The sequence below is a fragment of the Drosophila arizonae genome, chromosome 2 (genome assembly GCF_054131065.1).
Source record: "Drosophila arizonae isolate 15081-1271.41 chromosome 2, UAZ_ARI_1.0, whole genome shotgun sequence".
NCBI lineage: Eukaryota > Metazoa > Arthropoda > Insecta > Diptera > Drosophilidae > Drosophila > Drosophila arizonae.
This window is the reverse complement of record NC_142922.1, coordinates 6,831,536-6,856,519: the sequence shown is the minus strand read 5'-3', so window position 1 is coordinate 6,856,519 and position 24,984 is coordinate 6,831,536. Positions and strand designations below refer to the sequence as shown.

Sequence of the window (24,984 nt, the reverse complement as noted above, 5' to 3'; positions counted from 1 at the left end):
ACAGATACAGATACAGATACAGATACAGATACAGATACAGATACAGATACAGATACAGATACAGATACAGATACAGATACAGATACAGATACAGATACAGATACAGATACAGATACAGATACAGATACAGATACAGATACAGATACAGATACAGATACAGATACAGATACAGATACAGATACAGATACAGATACAGATACAGATACAGACCCAGACACAGATACACTCAGGTACAATCAGCTCGCAGAAATTTCTTTTCATTTAAAATCCTTTGGCTTTGCTTTATTTTCCTTTCCCTTTCTTTCATTTAGTCTTCACTTCATTCCAATTTCAATTAACTCTGATTTGCATGCGCTTTCATTAACAGTCGACGGAAAAATCCCCGTCACATCTATCTGTCCCATTTGGGTGGTTTGTTATCCTTTGTCGTTCCTTGCAGGCTACTGGCCACTCGGCTTCACGTGGTGCAACGTGTACGTTACCTGCGATGTGCTCGCCTGCTCCTCGAGCATACTGCACATGTGCTTCATCAGTCTAGGCAGGTATATGGGCATCCGCAACCCACTGGGCTCGCGACATCATTCCACGAAGCGCCTGGCTGGCATTAAAATAGCCATTGTCTGGGCCATGGCCATGCTGGTGTCCAGCTCAATAACGGTGCTGGGTAAGGTTCTGATTCTCAGACTGTCGGACTCTCAGTGGTCTGCATAATATATGGAGCTTTAATGAGTGCCAATTCCTGTGGATTCCAGGTCTGGTCAACGAGAAGAACATAATGCCCCACCCGAATGTGTGTGTGATTAACAATCGAGCCTTCTTTGTGTTCGGCTCGCTGGTGGCGTTCTACATACCAATGCTGATGATGGTCTCGACATACGCACTCACCATTCCACTGCTGCGCAAGAAGGCCCGCTTCGCCGCCGAGCATCCGGAGAGCGAACTCTTCCGTCGGTAAGTGGATTGAAAACTTTGATATTCGCTCTCGCGCTGCAGCAGTGCACAGCACACAAGTAAATGCAATTAGTCTGCACGATTGGCTTCAGGGCGCAGATTTGTGCCACCTTTGACCGGACACTAATAGGCAATGGCCAGCGGTCAGCAGTTGCAATTGGATTTATCTGTCAATCGATACCAATAAATTATTTGCAAATGAAAATGCTTTTAAACGAGATTCTAGACGCCGAGCAACTGTCACGGCTAGTTACCACACGTGGGATGAAAAGCAGCGGGGCCTATGCGGCGTATGAGTAATTGAATCTAAAACTTAATTCACACCGCTGTGCTGTGTAGGGGTTTTGATTTCGCCAACGTCGCCCGGGCGAGAGATGAGTGGTGGGTGGAGGCCACAGAGCCACCAAAGAATTTTCAATAAATATTCATTTGCACTCGCACAAAAATCAATTAAGCCAAGACGTAAATGCCAGCTGAAGCAGAACAATTAGTGTTTGGTTAATGTGCCGTCACGGTAGCGATTTGAAATGTGATTTATTTTTGTGTCTATTGGGGCTGAAGATTTTAATTTACAGCTCTTCAAATAATATTGCTGTTGCAGTTATATTATATCTAGCATCGAATGTAAGCCCTCTACAAATGAATAATTATATTATATTATTATACTTTATTTTCTATTATGGCAATTATGTTATTAAATATCACAAGTCAATCTATATCTAAATGAAAAGCGTCTTTCATGAGGAGCCTGACACATTTTATGATTAACTAATGCATTTGCTCTCTGACTGCCAATCAAAGCAACGTGAAAGCAAATTAGCTCTGAGTCAATAGGAGGGAAGCAGCGCAATCAAGCCATAGAATACACATCAGCTCCATTCCTCTTTTGCATCTAACTCACTCTATTGGAATAGGTTGGGCGGGCGCTTCACCATACGCCCACAGCACGGCCAGCAACAGATGCAGATGCACGGCAGTCTCACCAGGAGCACTTACAGCAACAACAAGTGTCTGGCAATGGGTGGCAGCAGTCGCAATGTTAACAATGCAGAGACCGGAATGGGTATGGGCGTGGCGTCAAGGACAAGGTGCACCAGTGCAGGCGGAGGTGGCAGCAATATTGACTGCACCGAGCGACCATTGATGCATCAGCGAGCCACATCCAATCGAAGTGTCCCCAGCGTCAGCTTTCGCAACGTGGCCAATGGAGGCGGCTGCGACGGCGACAGCAGCAACAGCAACAGCGGTAATCTGAATAATACAGGACGGACTAACTTCCGACTTGCTGGCAGTGGCATCTTGCGGCAATCGTCCACCCCACCGACAACGATCTCGTCCACATCTTTCTCGACGCGTGGCAAGGCACCGACCAGTAGCTTCTGGCGGAAGCGTGCTGCTGCCGGCAGTCCCTATCTCCTGGACAGGTGAGTGGCCCACTCAAAACTTTCATTAGCTGCAATGTTAGCCAATCTGCATTCAAATGACGCAAAACGGCCTCAAATTGCAACTGGCTTAATTAAATTGTCAGTTGTGAAAAGTAAATTGTGTGCCTGGTCCAGCTTGGGATATTTGCAATTAGTCAACCGAGGCAGAGCCTAACCATTAATTTATGAGCCCTCAATTTTCGAAGGGCTTTGTGTGACAGGAACTTTCTCTAAATGAACTGAAGGCTAACTCTGTTTGCAAAGGATTTGGAGTATTAGGTAGCCTTAGCAGGTAGTCCATGAAATTGATGTCATACTGTACTTGATTGCTCATTAAGAGAGATGGCTATCGTGGCATTTGCCCAGCCAATGACTAAACCTAACCCACAACATGACCCGTGACATTTGTACCTGTTCCTGTAAGTCTCACCTTTTGGCAAATTGTGTCGAAATCACGCTGTTGAGGAACGTCGAGCTGAGCTGGGACTCTGCAGACATTTATTATCAGTTGAGCATACAAGCTTTTAAATTTATTACATTTGTTTACACGGCCAGCAAACAACTTTTCAGACTACTTTTCTAAGAAATTTGCATAATTTACATTGTAAGTGCAAAGCGTTTTGGCTTTGCTTTGCTTTGTTTTGCCTTGCTCCGCTTCAGGTTCGAGCTGGATGCGAGGCTGAGACAAATAACAAAAACAAATTGAGTTTTATTTGGCTTTGCCTTCCGACTCAACACCCCTCCGCCTCTTACCAAATAGTTGCCTTTTTCCTGCAAATACATTGTCAATGCTCTGCGCAGTAGGGTATTCAAATTTTGACATGAGTCAAGTAACACATGAGTTATATACATTCTTGATAAACGTCAAAATTTTACTTGATGTCCATTACTATGAAAGCCAATCCACAAAAACTCATAACAAGACTTTTAATAGCTTCGCATATATTCTGCTCGAGATTTATTTACTAGACAAATGGAAAAGGGTATGTAAGAAGAGTATTTAGGCCTCGACGCGTCCCAGTTTTAGCAATTCATGAATTTTTTATTTCGGCTTTTTTATCGGCAACAAGTTTTGGGCAAATCGCGTCTGAAAGGATTTTCATTTGTTTACTTTCGGTACACATCAAGTAAACATGGACTTCAAATGCTTTAAAGGGGGCTCGACTTTTGAACAAAATAACATCTAATCAACTCCTTTGGAATGCAAACTAATTTTGAAAACCTTTCCTACTGAGGGCATGCTCTCTACATTGTTGATTCTGAAATTAATTTACTTCTTCTGCACCAATCAAATTTAACTAAATTATATATATGCGTATATAAAATAAATATATTTAAAGATAGTGCTAGCATATATATATTATTTTCACACACAAATTTTATTACATGATTTATGTTATATATTAACTATAAATATATTTGTTCAATAATTCATTTTTGAAACAGAGACAGATAAATATTTTCGAATTCGAAACATATGCTCAATTTATTTATAGAGCTTTATAGCCATTCATGAATTTTTATTTGGTCGTTTTTTATCCGCAACAAGTTTTGGGCGAACCTAATAACATCCAATCAATAATAGTGTTCAAGTATATACACATATACCCAAAAATTTGTATTTCATGATTTACGATATATATTAACTATAAATATAACTGATTAATAATTTGTGCTCAAGACTTTCGCATTTTAGTATGATTTGCTTAATTTATTTATATATTATTTATTCCGTCCATTCCCCTTAGCTGCTTGGATGCAACATAGCAATCAATTACGCATCTTTTTGCAATTAAATGCATATTCAAGTGTCACACAACATGGCGGATACATAATTTCCTTGCAAGCACTTGCAACGAGCCATAAACATAAATCACTCATGCGTCATGTGGTGCAGCACCAAAAACACAAAAACACGAATCTGCTTGTCGGTCGGCGGGCCACTTGCCACATTGTTGTGTGATGGAGAAAAGGAGATGTCGCTGCTGCTCCTTCTTCTTGATGCTGCTGCTGCGGCAACAATAAATAGCGCATAAAATGGCAGGAGAAACCGCAAAGAGGACAACCTCAGCCACAGTCACAGTCACAGTTACAGTCGCAGCCACAGCACGAGATGACGGTGGTGCAACTTCTCAAACGTCGCTGGCGACTATGTTGCCCTCGGATAGCTGCAAAAGGTTCTTGCCCCCTCCCCGCATCCACAATGGCACTGAAATTTGCAAATGTCATTGCTATTTGCTGCAGCATTCGCTGCTGTTGTTTTCATTTCTTTTCTTGTTTTTTTTTTTCTGCATAAATGCAAAGGCGCGAAATTTGCAAAATTTTAGCATAACCAGCAGAGAAAAGCTGCAGCAAGTTAGAGCTACGCCGTGACTTAAGCACGTCCCAAAAATGAAGCAAACAAAAGTGCGAATATACGGCCAACTAATTCTCTCACAGACGAATAAGACTCACATACCAATGCGATATTGTAGCCAGAAAGGTGAAAAGATATGATCTGGCAAACTTAACTGCTGCCTATAATATAAGTAAATATTTATTTATTCATAATATAATTAAATAGTAATCATGTAAAAAATTAGTAAATTCAGTAGAGAAAACAATGAAGCATTTCTATTAAGTAAAGTCTCCTCTCAAACGTTACATATTTGCAGACAGAACTTATATCCCCTTAAAATGCAGAGTACTGCGCGTAATGCCAGCTCAGTAAAATGTCACGTATATGCGCTTTGCAACGGATTTGTGTTGCGCAAGTTGACGAATAAATATATATGAATTTCTAATGAGGCAGGCCCAAAAAGTTACCTGGCAGCTACCCAGGTAGCACAACAAACGTGCGAAAGAAACTTTGTTATTTTCCATTTACTTGCAAATTATTAGTTGGACATTTGACGCCGCTTGGGCGCCCATTCAGACCTGCTGCTTGTCGCCGGGCAAAAAATTGAAAAACTTTTTATTTTATTTGCCGTACTGCAACAGACGCAAAGTGCTTCCGAATATTTGCCAACTGCCAAACTGGCCAAAAATGTGGCTGCCTGGGGAACAAGATGGCTACACAAGCTGCACAACAAGTTGGCAATGAATTTGGGGCCAACTGAAAATGGTATGCCATGGTCAACTCTTAATATTTCACATAACTTCTACATTGTTGTTTGGAGCACTTAGCTAAAATATCATTAAACTCATCTGCATACAAGAAAGTTTCTCTTTTGGAAATTTCTTGAATCTGAGCGGAAATGAATGAATCAAATCTCTCTTCTACAAGATGAAAAAGTGGGTCATCACTTTAAATTCATTTTGTATAAATCTGAAGGCCAAGCTAACTGAGAATTTCAGACCCGATTAAGATGTGTCGAGCCGATTCTCAATATTTCATTTCTTATAACTAGGCCTGTTGACAGTGACAAGTGAAATGGATGATTCTTATTATAGCTCACAAAAAGAGTGTCTCAATTTAAATTAAATTAAATCTCTTCAAATCTGTATTTAACTGAAGTCATTCGAGTTGCTCCATAGAGCGATGACTTATGGTCGTGGAACTGGATCGTAATTCACTGGAGCTTACGTCATATCCCTCTACTTGATTGGTTTTCTGATGATAAATAAAGACATATGCATTCTATCTATGCTTTCGATATATAGGAATTATCCATGATGGCATATGAACAATTCTGTCTCTATCTCTTTTTAGGTACAGCCAGTAGTGCCCTCTGCCCTGCTTCTAGTTATCTATATTATTTATGTCAGTGTCTTTGTTATCTCTACATACTCTTTAATCATCTTTCAGCTGTAATTGAATTTGGCTGTACACTTAAATCCCCTTTAATAGTCGTTAAAGCCTAAATTTGAGAAACTCCTTAGATTTCAAGCAGCAACAATTTGGCCCATTTCTTATATGCGAAATTGGGAGCTGGCCTAATTCATTTAGTTGAAGTAAATGAGTTCACATTGAAGTCTGGCTAAAGAATCAGATTCCTGCATCAACTAAGCCCCTGAAATGCCTGCCGAGATTTTATTAAAATACAATTTTATAAACTGTTGCGCGCTGCGTTGGCGTGCAAAGGGCCAAAATCTAATATCAAACACTCGTTGCTGCAAGGCAGCGCGGAAATACTATTTAAATACGTCAAGTGGCTTTTACTTACCAAACCCAAACCCCAAACCATTTGACAGTCATCCGAATCGACGGGCCTCGTTGCGCGGCAGCGTCTCGCAGCCACAATTGGGTTACGCGACAAATGGAAATGGAGGACAGGAACCAGGTGGCGGAGCCAACGTGCCTGGCGGAGCAACAGTTGGGGCAAGCAGCTGCATAAGTGCTGGAAGCGCTGGCGACGGTGGCCCAAGCAGAAAGAACTTAACCACCATTCAGACACACTGTGGAGGCGGTGGCGGTGGCACTGGCAATAGCTGTGGCAACGGTAATGAGAATCAGCAGCAGGTGACGACAACGCGACGCCACAAGCTGCTCCCCTTCAAGCTGTCATTCAATCGAGTTGCCACGCCTGCGCTGAACTTGAGGTGAGTGCGGGTTGTCCAAATAATTCAATTCCCAAAGTGGTTTTCTGCTCCCTCCAGATTTCTCAACAATCGCGCCAAGCGCAACAGCCTCTCGGCAAATGCGGTGGCCACGGAGCAGAAGGCCACCAAGGTCCTGGGCCTGGTCTTCTTCACCTTCGTCCTGTGCTGGTCGCCGTTCTTCATACTGAACATCATATTTGCCGCCTGCCCTGAATGCCAAGTGCCCGAGCATGTGGTCAACACCTGCCTCTGGCTGGGCTACGTTTCCTCGACGATCAACCCGATCATTTACACCATCTTCAATCGGACATTTCGAGCGGCTTTCATCCGCCTGCTCAAATGCAACTGCGAACGGTAAGCGATAGGGCGTCAAAAATTGCGTAATCTATCTCTTTTCATTTGTTATGTGGGCAATGCAATTTATTGGGGTGCGATTCACTACCCTCTCAATAAAAAAAAAAAAACAATGCAATGCATTGTTCATTGTTCAAGCAATTGTGGTGCAACGTGACGTATGATTGATTTTCGCCAACAAGTTTTTGCGAATGAAATGAAACTACGAATGTGCGAAACAAAGTAGAGATTAGTCTTGCACTGTCAGGAAATTGAGGGAAATTACAAATGAAATGGAAAATGTATGTTACGTAAAAAAATATCAAAATTAAAGTAAAGCAGCAAAACTCCTTTCACAAAGTATTTGATCAAATTCCCTTTAAGTTTTGCCTTTTCAATTTCAATTATGCTCAGCAAGCTTCAAAGGCAATTATAGTTCTGAAGCCTAGCGGTAAATAAACCAACTGAAGTTTTCATATATAGCCTGCTAGAAATAAGAAGCTACCGACATTCATATTACTGCTGTTGCCTGACGTTTAATATATAACTTTTGTTTACTTATTTTTTAATTTACCGCTATCTTGACCCTTTTGTGCATTTATGCACTTCAGAAACTGGAAATACTGTTTACATTTACTGATAATATGTCTCATAAACAGAGCAGAAATTTTATGTCCGGCATACGGGCGCTAATTTGACAACTTTTGTAGATGCTTAACGAAAGAGATCGAAGTAAAAATAAATTACGGGACAAACTTGTTAACGACGCGTCGTTTCAACTTTCACAAGACAGGCGAAACATTTTTGCAAGAAAAAGTTAGGACTGATTAACTAACTTTAAAGGTATGCCATTGAAAAAGCATGCAATATGCACTATTAGGGAATGCCTAACGCGTTTATACCCTACATTCATATATTTGTGGAAGTTGAAGCTCACATAAATTTGTTTAAATATATTTTTATGGCCAAGCAGAAGAGAAAAATCTTTTAGATGTAGGTTTGTATATGTATGTATGTTTGAAGAGCAGATCTATACCATTTTTCATTCCAAGTTTGGCTTAATATAAATAGATTAGAAATATGTATAGATTAGAATGTAGCTTCTCTTCGAGTTTTCTCTTCACAAGGATAATATCAATTCAGAATATTGAAATTTGTTTACTGTCAATAATTATTATACTTATAAGAAAGGGCAAATATACTAGCGAAGACCGTTTTAGCAATTGCAAAGCTTTTGTTTTTAAAGTATCCGAAAGCTACGCTTCAACTCAGAAAGAGAAACTGAGCAGCAGATATAGGTATATAAGTAAAATTTGTTGCTCTGATAAATTTGTATATTCGTTAACTGGTATAACTATGTATATGTGGGCTCGCATGTGACAGTCTATATATACCCACTCAGACATTTTCAGGGTATGACAAGTCTTGGCCATGAATTGAATAAATGAAAAATCTGCATATTTGCAAACCAATATAAGTTTTGCCCAAGTGTTTACATGAACTTGGTAGATAATGAAATGGGGAAAAAAATGTTCATATTTTGCACTTCGCATTCACGTTTTATTGCAGCTCGGGCCGCCCGCTACGCTATCGCTCCGTGACCGAAGGGCGCAGCGCCTTGAGTCTGTGCGCCCCCTCAGCCCTGCCGCTGGCCATCTCGTTTCAGGGCGCACCACTAATGACGCCATCCACGACGAATGCGACGCCGCTGAGTGAGTTCCGGAGCAGTTATACAATCAACGAAGACGAGCGCTAAGCAGAGCGTTTGGTCACTTGCGTTCAGAGAGTCAAACTCGAATTTACGGGCTATGTTGTTATGAAAGTACAGGTAAACGAGGCAAACTACCGACGAATGGTCGATGGGACGAATTGGCGATGAATCGAATAGTCAGACACACTTCAACATGTACTTTAAGCTGAAAGCCAAATGAAAGTCAAGATAATATTACAGGGTGACCCATTCCAAATCAAGAGAGTGCAAATCAAACTATAAAAGCCGCCATGAATTGATAGCCGAATACAACCATTTAATAGCAAACACATAGTCTAATGCTTTCTACAGGGTGACTCCTTCAAAAGCAAACCCTATGATGACAAACTTTTTACTGTGGCAACACAAATCACAACTTGAAAGAGACAAGATGAAATCAAATCAAAGAATACAGCGAGAAATTGAAACAGAAAATGAAATTGGCGACTCATTGATAATATGGTCAACTGTACCCATACCAAAATAACATTTGAAAAGGATCAAAATTAAATCCATTCATAACATATCGAGATTAAGAACGTGAAATGTAGGATGTTTCATTTTAAATCAAATCAAATATGGAAGCAAATTACACCGAAACAAAAAATCAAAATGATGACTCATTCAAAATCGAACTTATTATTGCAAAGCCGTGAAATACAGGGTGTTTCATTCAAAATACAAATGAAGTGCAAAAACAAATAAAAATATTCTACCTGACAAATTATTAAAAGAGCTAAACGGAACCGCGTAAATCAAATTGAATGTATTAGCTGAACAGGGCAAATGCTATTTGAAATAGGTAAAGACCGCATAAATGCATTTAGTATGCCAAATCAGGAATAATAGATGAAATTTTCTAAATATAGGTGTGTCTAATTATAAAATAAACTGAATGTCAAAGATAATCCTAAAGAACGATAGAATTGAGCAACAGCAGATGGAGTCCACACACACTATTCCAAGTTTACTTTATGCATACAATCAAATACAATAAACTACAGGGAGATTCCTTCAAACTAGCAAAAATACATGTCGGATAATTAGGAGTCTGCAGCCAGACGAAAGCAACAGCCAAACTCTGGAAAACTGAAAAAGATACTTCTCAAAATAGTCGAAAGCTGCTTCATTCATACCCAATGAAGTCAAATGAACTTTTCCCATCAAAAACCCAAAACAATACCGAGCTAACACAGTTGGTAACTTATATTGAGTGTACTGACTGTACCAAACATAAACTACAAGTAACATATGAAACTTAGAAAAGTCACTATCAATAACCGGATGAATGTTTTACTCTAACTAAAATATATGAAATACGAGTTGAGTTACTCAAAATAGATGTGTCTCAATGTCTAAATTAGAATGAGGACCTCAATATCAAAAAGAATGACAGCAGACAGTAACCATAGAAAAAAATCCAAGCATAAAATAGAATACAAATACAAATAAGAAAATACCCTAACTTCTCATTTTCAATGGGTTCAGGGTATACGAAACTACAGGGAGATTCATTTAAGACAAAACCAAACATAGTTGACGCTTAAGGATAAATGTGGCAACTGTACCCACAAAGAACAGAGCTAAGAATGGCACACAATGGATTCCATTCATAGCAAAGCGAACTTAATGTGCACCGTGAAATACAGGGTGTTTAATTTTAACTCAAATCAAGTATATAAACCAGAAGAAGACAGTATAAATAACCGAAATGTATTGCAGAAACTTCAAATATAAAACACGTGTTGAATTTTTACAAAACTGTCAATAAATGGGAATGAGGAACCACATGCCAAAGAAAAATTTAAAAAACGACAGAACAAAACGACAGCAGATGGTAACCCTAGAGCATACATAGACTTTAATTTAAGCATAAAATCGAATAGAAACTACAGGGAGATTCATTCAACTTAAAACCACAAGCAGTTGACGACTAACTGTACCTGTGGCAACTGTACCTACAAATGGCGACATTAAAATTATAAGGACGAGATGAAATCGATAGCCAGTTCGTCTGGCTTTGCTTCAAGCTGTACTTTCCAGGAGCAAACTGAATGCATTTGAGTGGCTCCACTGTGCATAGAAGAAGAAAAGCATGTGAAACTATTTACTAAACTCTATCATATCATCAGGGGACATAAGATCAGGCGAGACATTGCGCGTATTATCTAGATTAAACTGTACCTGTCATATTCCACTCTATCATATTGTAGCCATACGTCAACTGTACTTACTACATGTATATATGTATGTATATAACATATGCATATGTATATTTCGGAAACCCTATAATAATGATATAGTATTAGTGTATATTGGGCTCAATTGCAATGTTGTAAATGTTATCCGTAGCAGCGTTTGTTAGCCATTTGACCTATTTAAGAGCTAAAGCTAATTGTAATTTCGATAATCTTAAGCATGCCGCGGCGCTTGCCACAACTGTCAAGAATTTCACCCTACGGGGAACTATTCCAGCGCCTAGGCAAACACTTTGCTTTTATAATTTATGTTTATGCAATGATGAGCTCCTTGAGCACTATTTCGTACATGTAAGATAACATGATAAAAAACTTAAATATATGTATGTGTGTATAAATGGCAAAGATGTTAATAAAAAATATATACCTATCTAAGAGATTCCTTGTTTCTAAATTCTCAAATGGAACTGTATTTTTATTTAAGTTAAGTGGCAAACCTTGTCAAATGAAGTTGGGGGCTGTTTTGGTTTTCTTTTGCGTCAAATGAAGATGCAATTGAGTACGATAATAAGTAAAGATGCCAAAATACCCTGTATTTAGTTTACTTAGTGCCAGCTAACATATTAAACAGAAGACAGAAGAAGATCGCAGAAGAGAGTTAAATTGAAAGACTAGAATTAGTAGCAATGAATAGACTAGAATTAGTAGCAATGAATAATAGTTAAGGTTTATTGAATTGAAGGACAAACGCTGCAATAAAATTTATTAAAAAAAAAAAAAAAAAAAAAAAATAGTTTGTGCCAGACAGAATTTTCAATGTATTAATACATTTAAATATATATTTAAGCTGCAATTTAAGTTTTTGTGCAATATGCAATATTATTAGCTGACATTCAAAATTCTCTTTGAGCAATTCGAGTGATTTGTTAAACTTCCAACAGCGACGCACTGCTCACTGTCGTTTATCGTTCACAGCATGAACTTTACTCTGGTAGCTTCAAAGTGAAATAAACGCTGACTTGGCAGAGCCACATCATGTGTCACGCTCAAGGCACATCTAATCAAGATCTGCTATTGTTAGGTAGACTTAAGTGCTCTATGTCAAAGAGACACACGCGAGCCGCCCACATCTGACAGCTCTGTCTTTGTCGATTACTTTGCAGCTCGACAGCAAACAGTTTCCGCCCGCCGATGGCATTGCAGTCGTCTTTGATACTTTTGCTATTGTGCCTTGGCGCATCCTGCAGCAGGACGAAGCGAAATGTCTGTGCCCCCGTGCGTATACTGTGCGTGCGTGCCACGAAAATTGCATTATTGCCATGAACCTAATGCAATTCAAATGCTTTTATGATCGGAGAATCGAAAGTTTTCTCTTCAGCTTAACGCCATTAAATGGAAAGGCACTGTACCAAAAATTGGACACATTGATAGCTTCAGTAGCTGCGCGACGCACACGCTAAGTAAACACCACGAGGTGTTGCAGTAATGAACAACTTCTGTTGCATATCTCGTGGGGCGCTGAGCTGTTGACTAAGCGCTAAAGCGACGCGACGCGACGCGACGCCAGCCACAAAGTGCACGACAAAATGGCGTCAGTCGGCGAAAACAACACGAAGAAGAAGATGAAGACGACGAAGCAGAAGAAGAGGACTCTTCGAGACAATTATATTGTACGGGCAGCAGCAGTTTACAAAAAAGCCAGACGAAAGAGAGAACAAGGCAAAGTGAAAAGTAGACATGTGTCAATGTGTGTGTGTGTTTGTGTGTGTGTGTGAAGCAAATGTGTAGAAGCGTGAAATTGATTGCCCCGCTGGCATTCGCTCAGACCCTCGTCCCCCTCGTCCTCAGTCGCCATGCAGTTGCTTTGCCTTGGCCTTGGCTAATGGCGGCGCTGGGAATTACATTTTCAGCACTTGGCAACACCTTCGAATCGGCGAGCTTCTTTCGAAATTGAACAGCTCGGCATTTGCATTTGCAAACAATGCCGCATAAATATAAACACAATACGCAGAGCGCAAATCACAGAGGAAACAAGCGCTGATCGCTCAATTGTTAACACATGCACATTTTCATAAGAAAAACCTCATTACCTGCCGGATTTGGCTTATTTATTATGTGACACACTCGCACACAAACACACACAGACGCACACACATTTGTGCAGGGAATTGCCTTTCAACACTTTGACGCTTCATTAGCTTTGTGTCGGGCGGGCAAAGCGTGAATAAAATACAAATGCCATTCGCGATGGCATTTCGCTCACATTCGATTTGCCATTTATTTCCCAATTGATTTCTTTAGGCATATACCATAATACAGTATCATAATATGGCAGATAGCATTGCCTAAAATTAAAGTGAGCAAATGAGTCTTACAATTCATCTACAATTATTACTTAAAAATTAATAATACATTTATACATTATAAATTATAGTTTATTATATATTTATACTTTTACTTCGAGCTAAAGATTCTCATTTTAAATTTTAAATTGAATGCAATACACCTTGTATTCAATTTCATGTATTTTTATTTAAAGGCGTTGAAATGTATTTCTTATCAGAAACTGATAAAGGAAAGAAAAGTCTTGTTGCCCTACTCTAACATAAGCGCTGATTGAGCTGGATTAGAGTGTGGGTTCTGTTTGCTTTCCTCATGAAAAGCCAACCCACGTTTAATGTGTTGAGATGTGATATTATGTATTGTGACGGAATGGAATGGCATGGATTGGGATGGTCAACCGCTGGCAATTGTTGTTGATTTAATTTTTGTTGTCTTTTCTCGCACTGCGCGTGTTTGCTGACACCGCAAATGTGGCTGGCTCAACTGCAGTCATGCATGTAATTGATTAAAGCAGCTGTCGAAGCTGTTGACCTTCATTTCAGCAATTAGCCATGGGTGGCTCTATAAAGGCAAATGTGATATTTTGTGCTCAAGTCTAACGCAATAAGTACAGCTTCAGGGAGATTAAGGCCACAGGCTCTTGATTACTGCTCAAGCATTTCGCGTGTAATCCGCAGAACACAAAATGGACTCGAAATTTGCCTAAAGCTTTGCCTTTTTCACCTGCTAACGGAGTGGCTGTCGCTTTTTAGGCCACAAGCCATTTTTGCTGTGCAGATTAGGCAAATTGGTTTCTCTGTTGCTTTCCCACACAACTTGGCACCTGATGGCCAACTTACACGCTCCTAAGCCAGCAGGTATTACGACATTCGCCGGGCTGATAAGTTGAAGTCTTGACATCCTGGCGAAAGCCGAGCATCCTAAGCATTTGCAAATATGAAAATCCCATCGAATGCTTGGCCTGAAACAAATGCATTTAATAAATTCATATAAAGGAAAGAATATAATATTTCAAAGCAACAATTTTGTACATTTTTTTAAAATAATACATAATAATCATCAGATCATATTATAAATTTTAAAAAAAAATATTTAGATATATATTTTTGTTTATTTAGTATTTATATAGTATTTCTTTTACTTTATATCCGACTATTATATAGTTGTCTTAATTATTTTCAAGTTTCTTAAAAAAATAAATAAATAAATAAAATTTAAAAAAAAACACACACACACAATTTGTAGTTTTTCTCTTGTTTCTAATTAATTGAATAACATTGTTAGCAGCGCTCTCGGTAGAGCATTAGGGGAGCTCAGCCTAATGTCGTTTTCATTTTTCTTTCTTGGCAACATCATTAGCAACATTGTTGGCTGTTGGCGGTCCTTTTTGGAAGGTGCCCAAAAGGTGTGCCCATAAATTGAATTCCGTAATTATGGAACAACGTGTCGGCCGGCAACATTTACTAATTGCTCATAAATTGTTGAATTGTTTAATGCTTGAAGCAGCTGACTGACCGGAAAAAGGGGTTAATGAGGAGCGTCCCATGTGGGCGATAACTTCCGCTCGAGCACGCATTGTGGAGCGTATTCCGTGCCATTCTCAGCAATTAGGAGGCGCAACAAATGGTCATTTGGTGTTAATTAGCCGGCTGGGGGTCTCGTGGATGCTGCGGCTGCTGATGATTAGTTACAGCCACGGCTTATTGATGTCAGTTAATCGCATTGAGCAGCAGCAGCAGCAGCCCAACTATCCATCCATTGCCGCTGATGGTTGCCGAAACATGTTTCGCTACTTAGTGGCCGACAGGGTGATTGAGCGAGTGGTGCAGCTTAATGAATTGGCACCTGACAGCCACAATGTTGCCACAACTATCCGAGTCAGATGCTTCAGGCAGCGAACGCACACGGATGGAATTTAATTAAAACGACAAAACCCCATTTGCTGCGGCAGCCCTGCTCAAACAAATCTGTGTCAACACCTTGTTAGCTTCGACTCATTCCGCACAGAATCTTGCTTTACGCTCTCCCGGTGCCTGCCACCTGGGCAATCAATCACAGAAATTAAAAATAATCGCTTAGCAGATAGAACTAGAATCCTGAAAAGCAAAGGAGAAAACGCTAAAAGAAAATCAACCTGAGTGGCAAAGATGTTGTAGTAGCTAGAGCCATGCCCTACAGCAGTTTAAAGAGAATATTTAGTAGAACAAGGATTTACATTTAAAACTATATTTTTGTATATTTTAAAGTTTGATGCACAAAAGTTGTTATATTTAAATTAATAGCATTATTTTCTCCTTTTGTCCCTTAAATCAATATTTATTCCAAATTTAATATAGAGCATCAAATAAAAAAATAAAAATAAAAAAAAATTTTGTTACACTAAAACAAAAGTACATTTCATATTCTTTTTATATTAAAGTTGATGCGAAACTAATCATCTGTATTCTAAAAATATATTATTCATAGTAATATATTTAACTTTATTTAAAAGTAATTTATTTCATACACCTTTACCTAACTGATGCGACCTTCAATACGAACAAATATACCCACTCACAGCACAGAGTAGAGCAAGCCACGAAAAGGGAAAAGCATCGACAGCAAATAAATACATTTATCTTCCAACGCCATGAGGGATGGCCAGAACAGAGTTTGGATTACTTTTTTTTTTTTGCCCATTTTATTTGCTCGCACGCTGACCAAACACAAGTAAACGGAGTCGCCCAAAAGTTAATTTCCGGCACTTGGCCAGAAGGCTTATTTAGTCTGGAATAAGGCGATGGTGCTGAACAAATATCACAGAAAAATATAGGCAATATAGGATTTAGTTTAAACAAGGAGTCAATTGTATTTAGCTGCACATTATACAAACATTTCGATTGTAATTATGCAAACAGAGACATTTACTTATACGATATGCTATTTACAGAGTACCTCCTTAGCTAGAGAGCCAGAGAGCATAAGTACACCATTTCGTGCGGTGAGAATTGTTGTATGTGACGCTTACAGCTAATTAGTATTATAGACACAACTTAAGAATTAGTAAAAACTGCCTTGCGGTGGTAATTCTTCTTGATCGTCGTGCTTTGCGCTCTACTTAAGCAAAAAGTCCATTTCTGATTTTGTGGTTGACATGTACTGATCCAGCTCTTTGTCCAGATCCTCGCGCTTCACCTCGGACCGCTGCGGCTTACCTATGTTGAAAATAACCAAAGGAAAAACAGCTTAGATTAATTATAGCACTTTTTAAAGCGGAAGTAGAGAAAATTCCATGTTAGGTCGCTATGCGCTCCCGTCCAGCCTGATGTCCGTGCAGTGAGCCATGCTTGTAACGCTTTTACCTGCAACCGTGCGACCACCACGACCACGACTACGTCCGCGACGACCCGGCTGTTGCTGGTTTGCCTTGCCACCTTCTGTGCTCTTGTTGGCCTTGTTCTTCTTGTTACCATTTTTATTGACACCCTTGGCAATTTTGCCACCTGCGCGCTGTGAGCTGCGTCCACGGCGCCGAGCGCCAGCAGCGCCCGCACCTTTTTGTCGTCCATTTGATGGAGCAGCAGTGCCAGCAGCAGCATTACCCTGTCGTGCCCGAGATCTTGAGCGTGAGCGCGAGCGATGCGTGGCAGCAGTAGCAGCATTAACAGCAGTGGCAGCGGCACGTAGAGCAGATCTGCAAAACAAATTCAACATTAATAAGGAGTACACAATAAATGGAAGCTTTGTAACTTACTTTCCCCGTGCACGTCCTTTGCGTCCGCGCCCAGTGGCTGCAGCCGCCACAGTCTTCTGTGCAGCGTTCGAATTGCGACGCTTCTCAATGCGTCCGGCAGCGACGCCCCGCAATTTGCTGTCAGCCCGACGATTGCCACGTCGTTTGCTGCCTGCTCCTTTTCCTCCAGCTGCTGCTGCCCCGCCCGCACGCACGCCCAGGCGCTGCTTCACTGAAACACGAGCCGGAGCACGTCCGCCGCCACCGCCACCGCCAGCACCTCTGCCACCGTTAGCCGGTTGCTGACCGCGGCGTCCGCGACTCTGAGAACGGCTGACACTTTGGGAACGAGCCCGGCTCTGATCGCGCCCGCGACTCTGCGAACGAGCGCGTCCACGACTGCGTGAACGGCCACGCTGCTGCGGCTGTTGTCGCGCCAAAGCGCGTCGACGTTGAGCCACACGCTCCGCTGCACCACCGACAGTGGGTCGGCTTAGGCCCAGGCGCTGGCGGAGTCCTCCAGCCGCGGAGCTGGATCGTCGGGCACTAATGCTGCTGCTGCGGCGTGCGCGTCCATTGTTGGCAATCAGATCTGCGCGCATGCTATTTATAGTGATTGAAGTTGTAGAGGCGGAATAAGCAGAAAGTAGATGTGTTTTACAATGTTGTTGTTGTAGTAGTTGTTGTTGTAGCACTTGGCGCTTTCATTCAAAAGCTGCTCGCAAGCAATCTTCCGTCTTGACTGAGTCAAGAGCAGCTACAAGTGTGTTTGGATTTTTAGTTGGGGATGCTTACGTTGCCAGGCGAGTGCCGTTGCTGGTGCGCACGGGTCTTCCGATGGGCCCCTGACGGAGCGCTTTGATGCCGCCAGCAGTTGTCCGCAGGCTTCTCTGTAAGATGCATAAGGTTTGTGATGGGTTGTTTTTGTTTTTGCGTTTAACAAACTGAATGCGACTTGACGCTGCTCAAGCGGTTGCGGTTCAGTGTGTGTGAATTCAATAGATGTCTACTACAAGTGGATTTATTTATATTGAAGACTACTTCTGGGTTAACCTTGCCTGCTCTGGGCAGGGCCTGGCTGAACCGGACTTGGCTGGTCAGTATAACGGGCGCGCGCTAGCTGTGAAATCTGCCTGAATGCGGCATGTGCTCTATGGAGCAATGTGCCCATATCCTCTGCTGGCGCTCATCTGCTCATTTGCTGCTCTCTGCCATTTGTGCCCTTGCCCAGCCAATGAGAACGTCACGGATTATACTCAATCGCTTGCGTTTGTCAATTGTTCAGTCAGCTCCTCAATCCCAGAGTACTTATCGTGGTTGGTTGTTGTATTGCTTGTCTTTTGTTTAGTTTTTTTTGTTTTGTTTTGGACACATACGCGCTTCAGTTTGAGGGCCGCCTGAACGGTGTGCTTCCGTTTAAACTCCTGCAGCAGCCGCGAATTGGCCGCCGATGCTGCTGCATCCACAATCCGGCGACTGCGACTCCGTGAGCGACTACGACTTCCGCGTTCCCGTTGCCCGCCAACCGACGGCTGTCGCTGGCGAGATTGTATTTGAGTGAAGCGCTCATTCAGCGATATTCCAGTCTGCACCATTTTTAGACTGTATTTGACTTTCACAAGTGATTCTCTTTACTTGGGTGTTCCTTTTATTTTCCGTTCTCCGTTTGCCTTAGACTTTGGTCACAATTAAATTGTGTGTGTGCGTAGGTTGAACCTTTGTTCGCAACTGTAAGGAAAGACACAAAAACGATTCAGTTTTATACGCCTCAAACTGCATTTCAGGTAATCAAATCAAGTGCAGACAGGTAGACGAATTGCAGCTGCTGGAAAATGGTGACACCATAAAGGCTAGGACTAACAACCCTTAAAGATCAAAATAAGCTGCACAGCTGTCAAATGTAAATTCGTGCAATAAAATCGTTTGCTAATTTCCCTGCAGATGTTCAAGCATAGATAACTAACATGTCTATATTGCATATAATGTGCATCAATATATTCGAATCATTTTAGAGATCCTAATCTGGGATTTTCCAGACAAGATTTTATGCAATAGAGGAACAGCCTCCACTCATCCTAATGTATCTGTATCTGCACTCATCTGCTATCGTTGCACAACACTGTTTTGCATCTATGTACAGCATACATGGTATGCATGTGTTTTGAGTATTATTCTGGACCTTTCATTTCATTCGCTACTCTTTCTTGCAGACACACGCACACCAATGTATATTTAGAAATGAGTTCACGTATATGCAATGGTTGAGTGTATTCTAATTATACACACAGTTGCCACAACTACAAAAACAAGAAAAGAATATGAGTCAATACTTCTTGGATACACACATGGATTTTCCACATTCCTGATGCTTTTTATAAACTAAATACTTAAATTCATATTTTACGATTTACTTACATTTAAGTTGTCCTTATGTTTGTTTTATTGCGTTGTTCGATGGCGATTGTGCGCTGAATCGATTTTAATATTTTTTCAAGTGTTTACGCATTTACTGATTGATATGGTTGCTTGATACATTTAGTTGCACGCTTTAAGTTACTTATCTGCTCTCTACAGTTTGTTTTTATGAGATTTTTGTAGCAAAACGACTACTTTTCTTACAGCTTCTGACAAAGAATGCAAAACGGGAAAGGTACAGCTTGTAGAGTTGTCTTGGAGGTTCAGAACTAGTTCACTGGTTCACACGAATTCTCCAACTTTTAGTTCCGAATTTCATAATTGTAAATTAATCGGAGTTCAGCTAGATTTTTTAAGGTAAAAATACAAAATGTTAGATTAAAATAATTTGTTATAATATTTAAATAATACTATAATATTCTAAATAATTCAGAATTCTGCTGCCCTGTTCATCATCATCAAACTGTCTGGCAACGCTACTCTACGGATATTATCCCTAGCAACGTGTGGTCACACTAATAGTTAAATATTTGTTATTGCAGTCTTATTTTCTTAAACAGTTGTTGGTCGTAATGGAGATGGTGCACGTATAATATTTGCACAGCCGGCACGAGTTACGGCTGTGCCATCAGGTCGCATAACAACACGTTCATTAAAAACTAAAACCGATATCTCGGCACGCGACTTTTTTATAATGTAAACAAACTTCCCGACACATACATTTAAACAAAACGCGCTGTATTCATTATTTATTGTTGAGCTGCTGCTGCTGCCACTGCCGCTGCTGGTGCTCAGTTAATATTATGCGAAAACTCGTTTGGCGCGGTTATTGAACTTATGACACTTGACTTTGCCGGCTAGAATGCTAGCGGCGTGATTATTTCATATCGCCATTTGAACGTGTCAGCCAATTCGTGTTTGAACTTGAAGCATTGCAGAACGCAAAAAACGCCACATGCACGTTTACAAGATGGGGAATCGAACGCCCGAGCTAATTATATGGTTTGTTATCCAGCTAAAAATATATATGTATGCCTCTTAATGTGATTTGTTACGCTCTCAGCTCCTTCCTGGTAGCCAGCCTACTGGTAATACACTTCTTCACGGACCTGTTGCGCGCCTCGCTAGCGGGAAGCTATGCTCTGGATGTAACACTATCGCAGCTAATCGAGTCACAGTCTAGTGAATATGCATGGCTGTTGAAGTTGCTAGTTAACTGCTTCGGCTACAGCTGCGTCTTTGTGCCGGGCTATCTCATCTACAAGTATGTGCAGCGCACCAACTATCTCGAGCGGGGCAACAAAACGTTTCTGCACACGGCCATCAATATGTGCATTACGGGTAACTCCAACTATGAGTCTGTGGACGTTATTCATTTGGCCAGCAGCAGCAGCAGTGGAGCAGCCATGGAACGTGATCGTCCAAGTAAGCGCACCAGCTCGCAGGAGGCTGTGCAGCTGCTTTGGTGCTTTGGCGGTCTTATGGTCTCCTATTTAACGTGGGGTGTGCTGCAGGAGAAGATCATGACGCAGCACTATCAAAATTTCGCTGGAGAAAGTGCTAAGTTTAAGGATTCACAGTTTCTAGTCTTTGCCAACCGTATGTTGGCTTTCTTTGTGGCACTCGGCTATCTGCAATGGCAGCCGGCTACAACGCGGCATCGTGCTCCCCTCTACAAGTATTCGTACGCCTCGTTCTCAAATATCATGAGTGCTTGGTTCCAATATGAAGCTCTTAAATTTGTGAACTTCCCAACGCAGGTGTTGGCCAAGTCCTGCAAGATCATACCTGTAATGCTGATGGGAAAGATCATGTCCAAGGCCAAATACGAATCGTACGAGTATGTCACAGCGCTGCTCATCTCACTGGGCATGATATTCTTTATGACTGGATCCGCGGACAGCAACAAGGCCAGTGGCGTAACCACATTGACGGGCATCTTTCTGCTCTCCATGTATATGATTTTCGACAGCTTCACGGCCAATTGGCAGGGCTCGCTCTTCAAGAGCTATGGAATGACCTCAATCCAAATGATGTGCGGCGTCAATTTGTTCTCCACCATTTTTACCGGTGCCTCGCTCTCCATGCAGGGCGGCTTCATGGACTCACTGGCATTTGCCACAGAGGTGAGTGGCCTTAATTCAAATTCTTTTTATTAACTTATATACTTATTTTAAAGACTAAATCAGAAAGGCCCTTAAGGGCAATAGATAATGTTTATTTATATATTTTTGTACTTTTTAATTTGTTTATTAAAATTGCCCATACACATCATTTATTCTTAAATTTCTAACAGCTAACCAATTTAATTGTTTAACTTATAGCATCCCAAGTTTGTCTTCGACATGGTTATTCTATCCATATGCTCTGCTGTTGGCCAATTGTTTATCTACCACACAATTGATGTATTCGGGCCAGTTGTGTTTACAATTATCATGACAGTGCGCCAGGTAAGTGCTTCACTCACACACACACACACACCGCTGTATACTCATCTGTTATTTATTTGTGCTCTTCGGTAGGCCGTCGCCATCATGCTTTCGTGTTTCATCTATCAGCATAGCATTACGATGCTGGGCATCTTTGGAGTGCTCATCGTGTTCGCTGCCATCTTCTTGCGCGTCTATTGCAATCAGCAACTGCGAGCTAAACGCAAGCGCGCCGAAGCCAATAAACCAAAAACAGCCGTTTAATTGTTGCCACACACTTGGCTTAAACGCACAAAATCTGCTAAGCTAAGATCTATTTTTGAATCGGAGGCTTATCCAAACTTAGCTTGTAAAATAATCTATCAAACGGAATCTATCAATTGTACATTAATGTTTTGTAGTTCTAAGTTAGAAAGAAAATGTCTTGAGAGAGCCGTAGGTCAAGCAAATATTGTATGAATACTAAAAACTGTATAATTTACTACACATTCATTGTACGCATAAACGCAAAATTTTGACTCGACACAAGAATGATAAATACGTATGTATATATATATTTGTACAAAGTGCGTGCGAAAGTATGCTTATCTATAGATTGACTACATTTTGAAAGATTTAACTAGATCGCATTCATATCTGTTATAATATAAGGCAGCTAAGCTTCTATTGAACTGTAAATGAGTATTGTGAAGTCGGTTACATCCGACCAAATTCTATATGCACTTGCTTTTGTATAAAATATGTTTACATATATGTATGTATGTGCTTCCCAAACTGCAATATGTATTAAAATGACATGCAATGAAACTAATTTTTTGCTCTATATATTTTAGCTTGTTTAGTTATATATATATTTGCTATTTTGCTAGTGAGAGTAATGAAGCATCGAGGGTGTGTGTTAAATTTCCCGCAAAAAAAACAATTGCTTGTTGAAACTTTGGCTATTACAGCTGATCTTTCTCTGCAGCTGTTGGCGCTTCTCGCATCGGCGAGAAATATAATGAGCGAAGGTGGTTCCCAGCACTCACTCGCTCGCTCATCGTGACATTGACCCACTTGTGGTATATGTTATTTTTGGCAACATATTAGATTCATCAACAAGTTAGAGCTCCTATGGGTGGCTGCTTGCTCGGTTGCTTTTTGCCACAGGTCAATGCACAAGAGTCGCGACGCTTGTAACTTGTTTTCTAAACCATGTGGGCGAAACGATGTTATTCATGATGATGATGATGATGATGATGATGATGACGATGACGATGACGTTGCCCGCTGGTTGGGCTTGCGGAGGTGGTTCAAATTAGCATTTGTATCAAAAAATACACAATGCGAATGCGCTGGAAAAATTCAAGCCAATAAAAAAGGGAATTATGCAATCGTCTGCCTTCTAAGGGAAAACAGCAAATTTGCCAGTTGTTGGCAATTTTCGTTGCTTTTTTTTTTCTTTTTCGACTTTTTGCTCACCTGCACAGGTGATAAATTAGGGCGTGCTCAACGCTGGCGGCATAGTTCGCTGCCAGCACGCCACAGACATAGAAGCATCGCATAGTGAACAACGCGAATAGATTCCTTCGAAATGCAGATCATCTATCTGTTACTATTTTGTGCCTTTAGCTATTGTGCAGCCGCACAACGTCGCTATTACTACAACTATCCACAGTGGCGAGCACCACCGTCGGTCTACAACCAGAATCCACAGGGCACACGCCATAGTCGCCAGAGCTCCAGCACCAGCAATAACAACAACAACAACAAGAGCGAATTAGGCTCGGTGAATCCCAAATTTGCGGGCGCCGGAAATCAAGAGCTGGACGAGCTGAGCTCCGACGTGGGCAACGACCGATCTCTGCTGTTAAAGAAGAAACTGAAGAGGCTGTATCGACCCTATGCAGCAGCTGCTGCTGCTTCCTATGGCTACGGCTCCTATGGCTATGGCTCCTATGGCAGGCCCTGCACACCTTTCGGGCGGGACGCAGCCGGCCAAAAGGATCCCGCCGAACAGGGACGTTTCCTGTTCGACTTAAATGTGTACAATGTGTACCCAGGCGCTGGTGGCTGTCGTGGCTACGGTGGCGGCTTGGGTGGACTGGGTGGCGGCTTGCTGTCGGATCCTGTGCCTCCACCGCCGGTGCCGGTGCCAGTGCCAGTGCCAGTGCGTCCCTATGCGCCATTGGCCACCTGGCTATCACTTTTCGCACCTGGCATTCTGCAAAACAGCTTGGCAGCCACGGTGCCTGGAGTGCCCTACGCAGATCAGCTGCCAGTGCGGCCCGCCTCTGCCTCAAACGACCCGCAAAGCGATCCCGCCGTGGACCCCAACTATAATCCAGTTCCCGTGCGTCGCCCGGTTCCCAATCGCGTCTACTTTGACTCTGCAGGCGCGGTAAGTCCAGCGAGATCTTTCTATTTGAACTTGACCTCAATTGTGGATATTTTTGTTTACAGCCACCAGTGACGCCGGGTCAGCTAGTGGGCGGCGTCTCTACGACCATCAATGGAATAATTCAACAGCTAACGGGCCAAGTTCAGCCGGTCTACCAAACAGGCGTCTATCGTGCGAGAAGCGATCGCAGTAGCTATGGATAGACCGAATTTCGAATTTTGCAAGCGATTAGTATTTTAATTAGGTTTTATGTTAAGCTTTGATTAAGTGGAAATAAATGACGAAATTTGAGCAAAATATATATTAAAGCCTTTTTTGGCGAAAGTCATTTGGTGTTTTTATATGTATATGTATATATATTAAATTTATATTACATTTTTAAACAATTTTAAAGCACTGCAGATATATATTTGTATTTGTCTCAAACTGTTGCTCTTCGTATCATTGACTTCACTGCTTAGCTTTACAAAATATAGATAGAACATATGGGAGTAACTTCCTCAAGATCAAACACTCTCACACACGCTC

At 41.3% G+C, this 24,984-nt stretch overlaps 4 protein-coding genes across 5 annotated transcripts in view; 3 read left to right on the top strand and 1 right to left on the bottom strand.

Annotated features, from left to right (window-relative positions):
* The window catches only part of 5-HT2A (5-hydroxytryptamine receptor 2A), a 28,962-nt gene extending 17,323 nt beyond the window's left edge, over positions 1–11,639 (top strand). Inside the window, exons 3-8 of one of the 2 annotated variants that reach the window (XM_089463078.1) lie at positions 440–664; positions 753–951; positions 1,866–2,375; positions 6,549–6,896; positions 6,954–7,250; positions 8,799–11,639. In XM_089463078.1, coding sequence (XP_089319204.1) covers positions 440–664; positions 753–951; positions 1,866–2,375; positions 6,549–6,896; positions 6,954–7,250; positions 8,799–8,985 — 1,766 coding nt within the window. In that variant the 3' untranslated portion in view covers positions 8,986–11,639. The remainder of the gene's footprint in view (positions 1–439; positions 665–752; positions 952–1,865; positions 2,376–6,548; positions 6,897–6,953; positions 7,251–8,798) is intronic. The other variant, XM_089463079.1, reaches the window with a different exon arrangement.
* Positions 11,640–16,343: 4,704 nt separating this feature from the next.
* Positions 16,344–19,913, bottom strand: LOC108608736 (uncharacterized). Its single transcript, XM_018000259.2, has 6 exons — positions 19,648–19,913; positions 18,609–18,960; positions 18,028–18,122; positions 17,254–17,835; positions 16,862–17,193; positions 16,344–16,714 (listed from the first exon to the last, which is right to left on the bottom strand). The coding sequence occupies exons 2-6, from the start codon at positions 18,825–18,827 to the stop codon at positions 16,614–16,616; spliced, it is 1,329 nt and encodes a 442-aa protein (XP_017855748.1). The 5' UTR covers positions 18,828–18,960; positions 19,648–19,913; the 3' UTR covers positions 16,344–16,613.
* A 187-nt stretch (positions 19,914–20,100) lies between these two features.
* sll (adenosine 3'-phospho 5'-phosphosulfate transporter 1) lies at positions 20,101–22,837 on the top strand. The gene is made up of 4 exons (XM_018000905.2): positions 20,101–20,649; positions 20,711–21,773; positions 21,972–22,097; positions 22,170–22,837. The coding sequence occupies exons 1-4, from the start codon at positions 20,603–20,605 to the stop codon at positions 22,338–22,340; spliced, it is 1,407 nt and encodes a 468-aa protein (XP_017856394.1). The 5' UTR covers positions 20,101–20,602; the 3' UTR covers positions 22,341–22,837.
* A 136-nt stretch (positions 22,838–22,973) lies between these two features.
* LOC108610150 (uncharacterized) lies at positions 22,974–24,744 on the top strand. Its single transcript, XM_018002068.2, has 2 exons — positions 22,974–24,456; positions 24,519–24,744. The coding sequence occupies exons 1-2, from the start codon at positions 23,650–23,652 to the stop codon at positions 24,657–24,659; spliced, it is 948 nt and encodes a 315-aa protein (XP_017857557.1). The 5' UTR covers positions 22,974–23,649; the 3' UTR covers positions 24,660–24,744.
* The last annotated feature ends 240 nt before the right edge of the window (positions 24,745–24,984 follow it).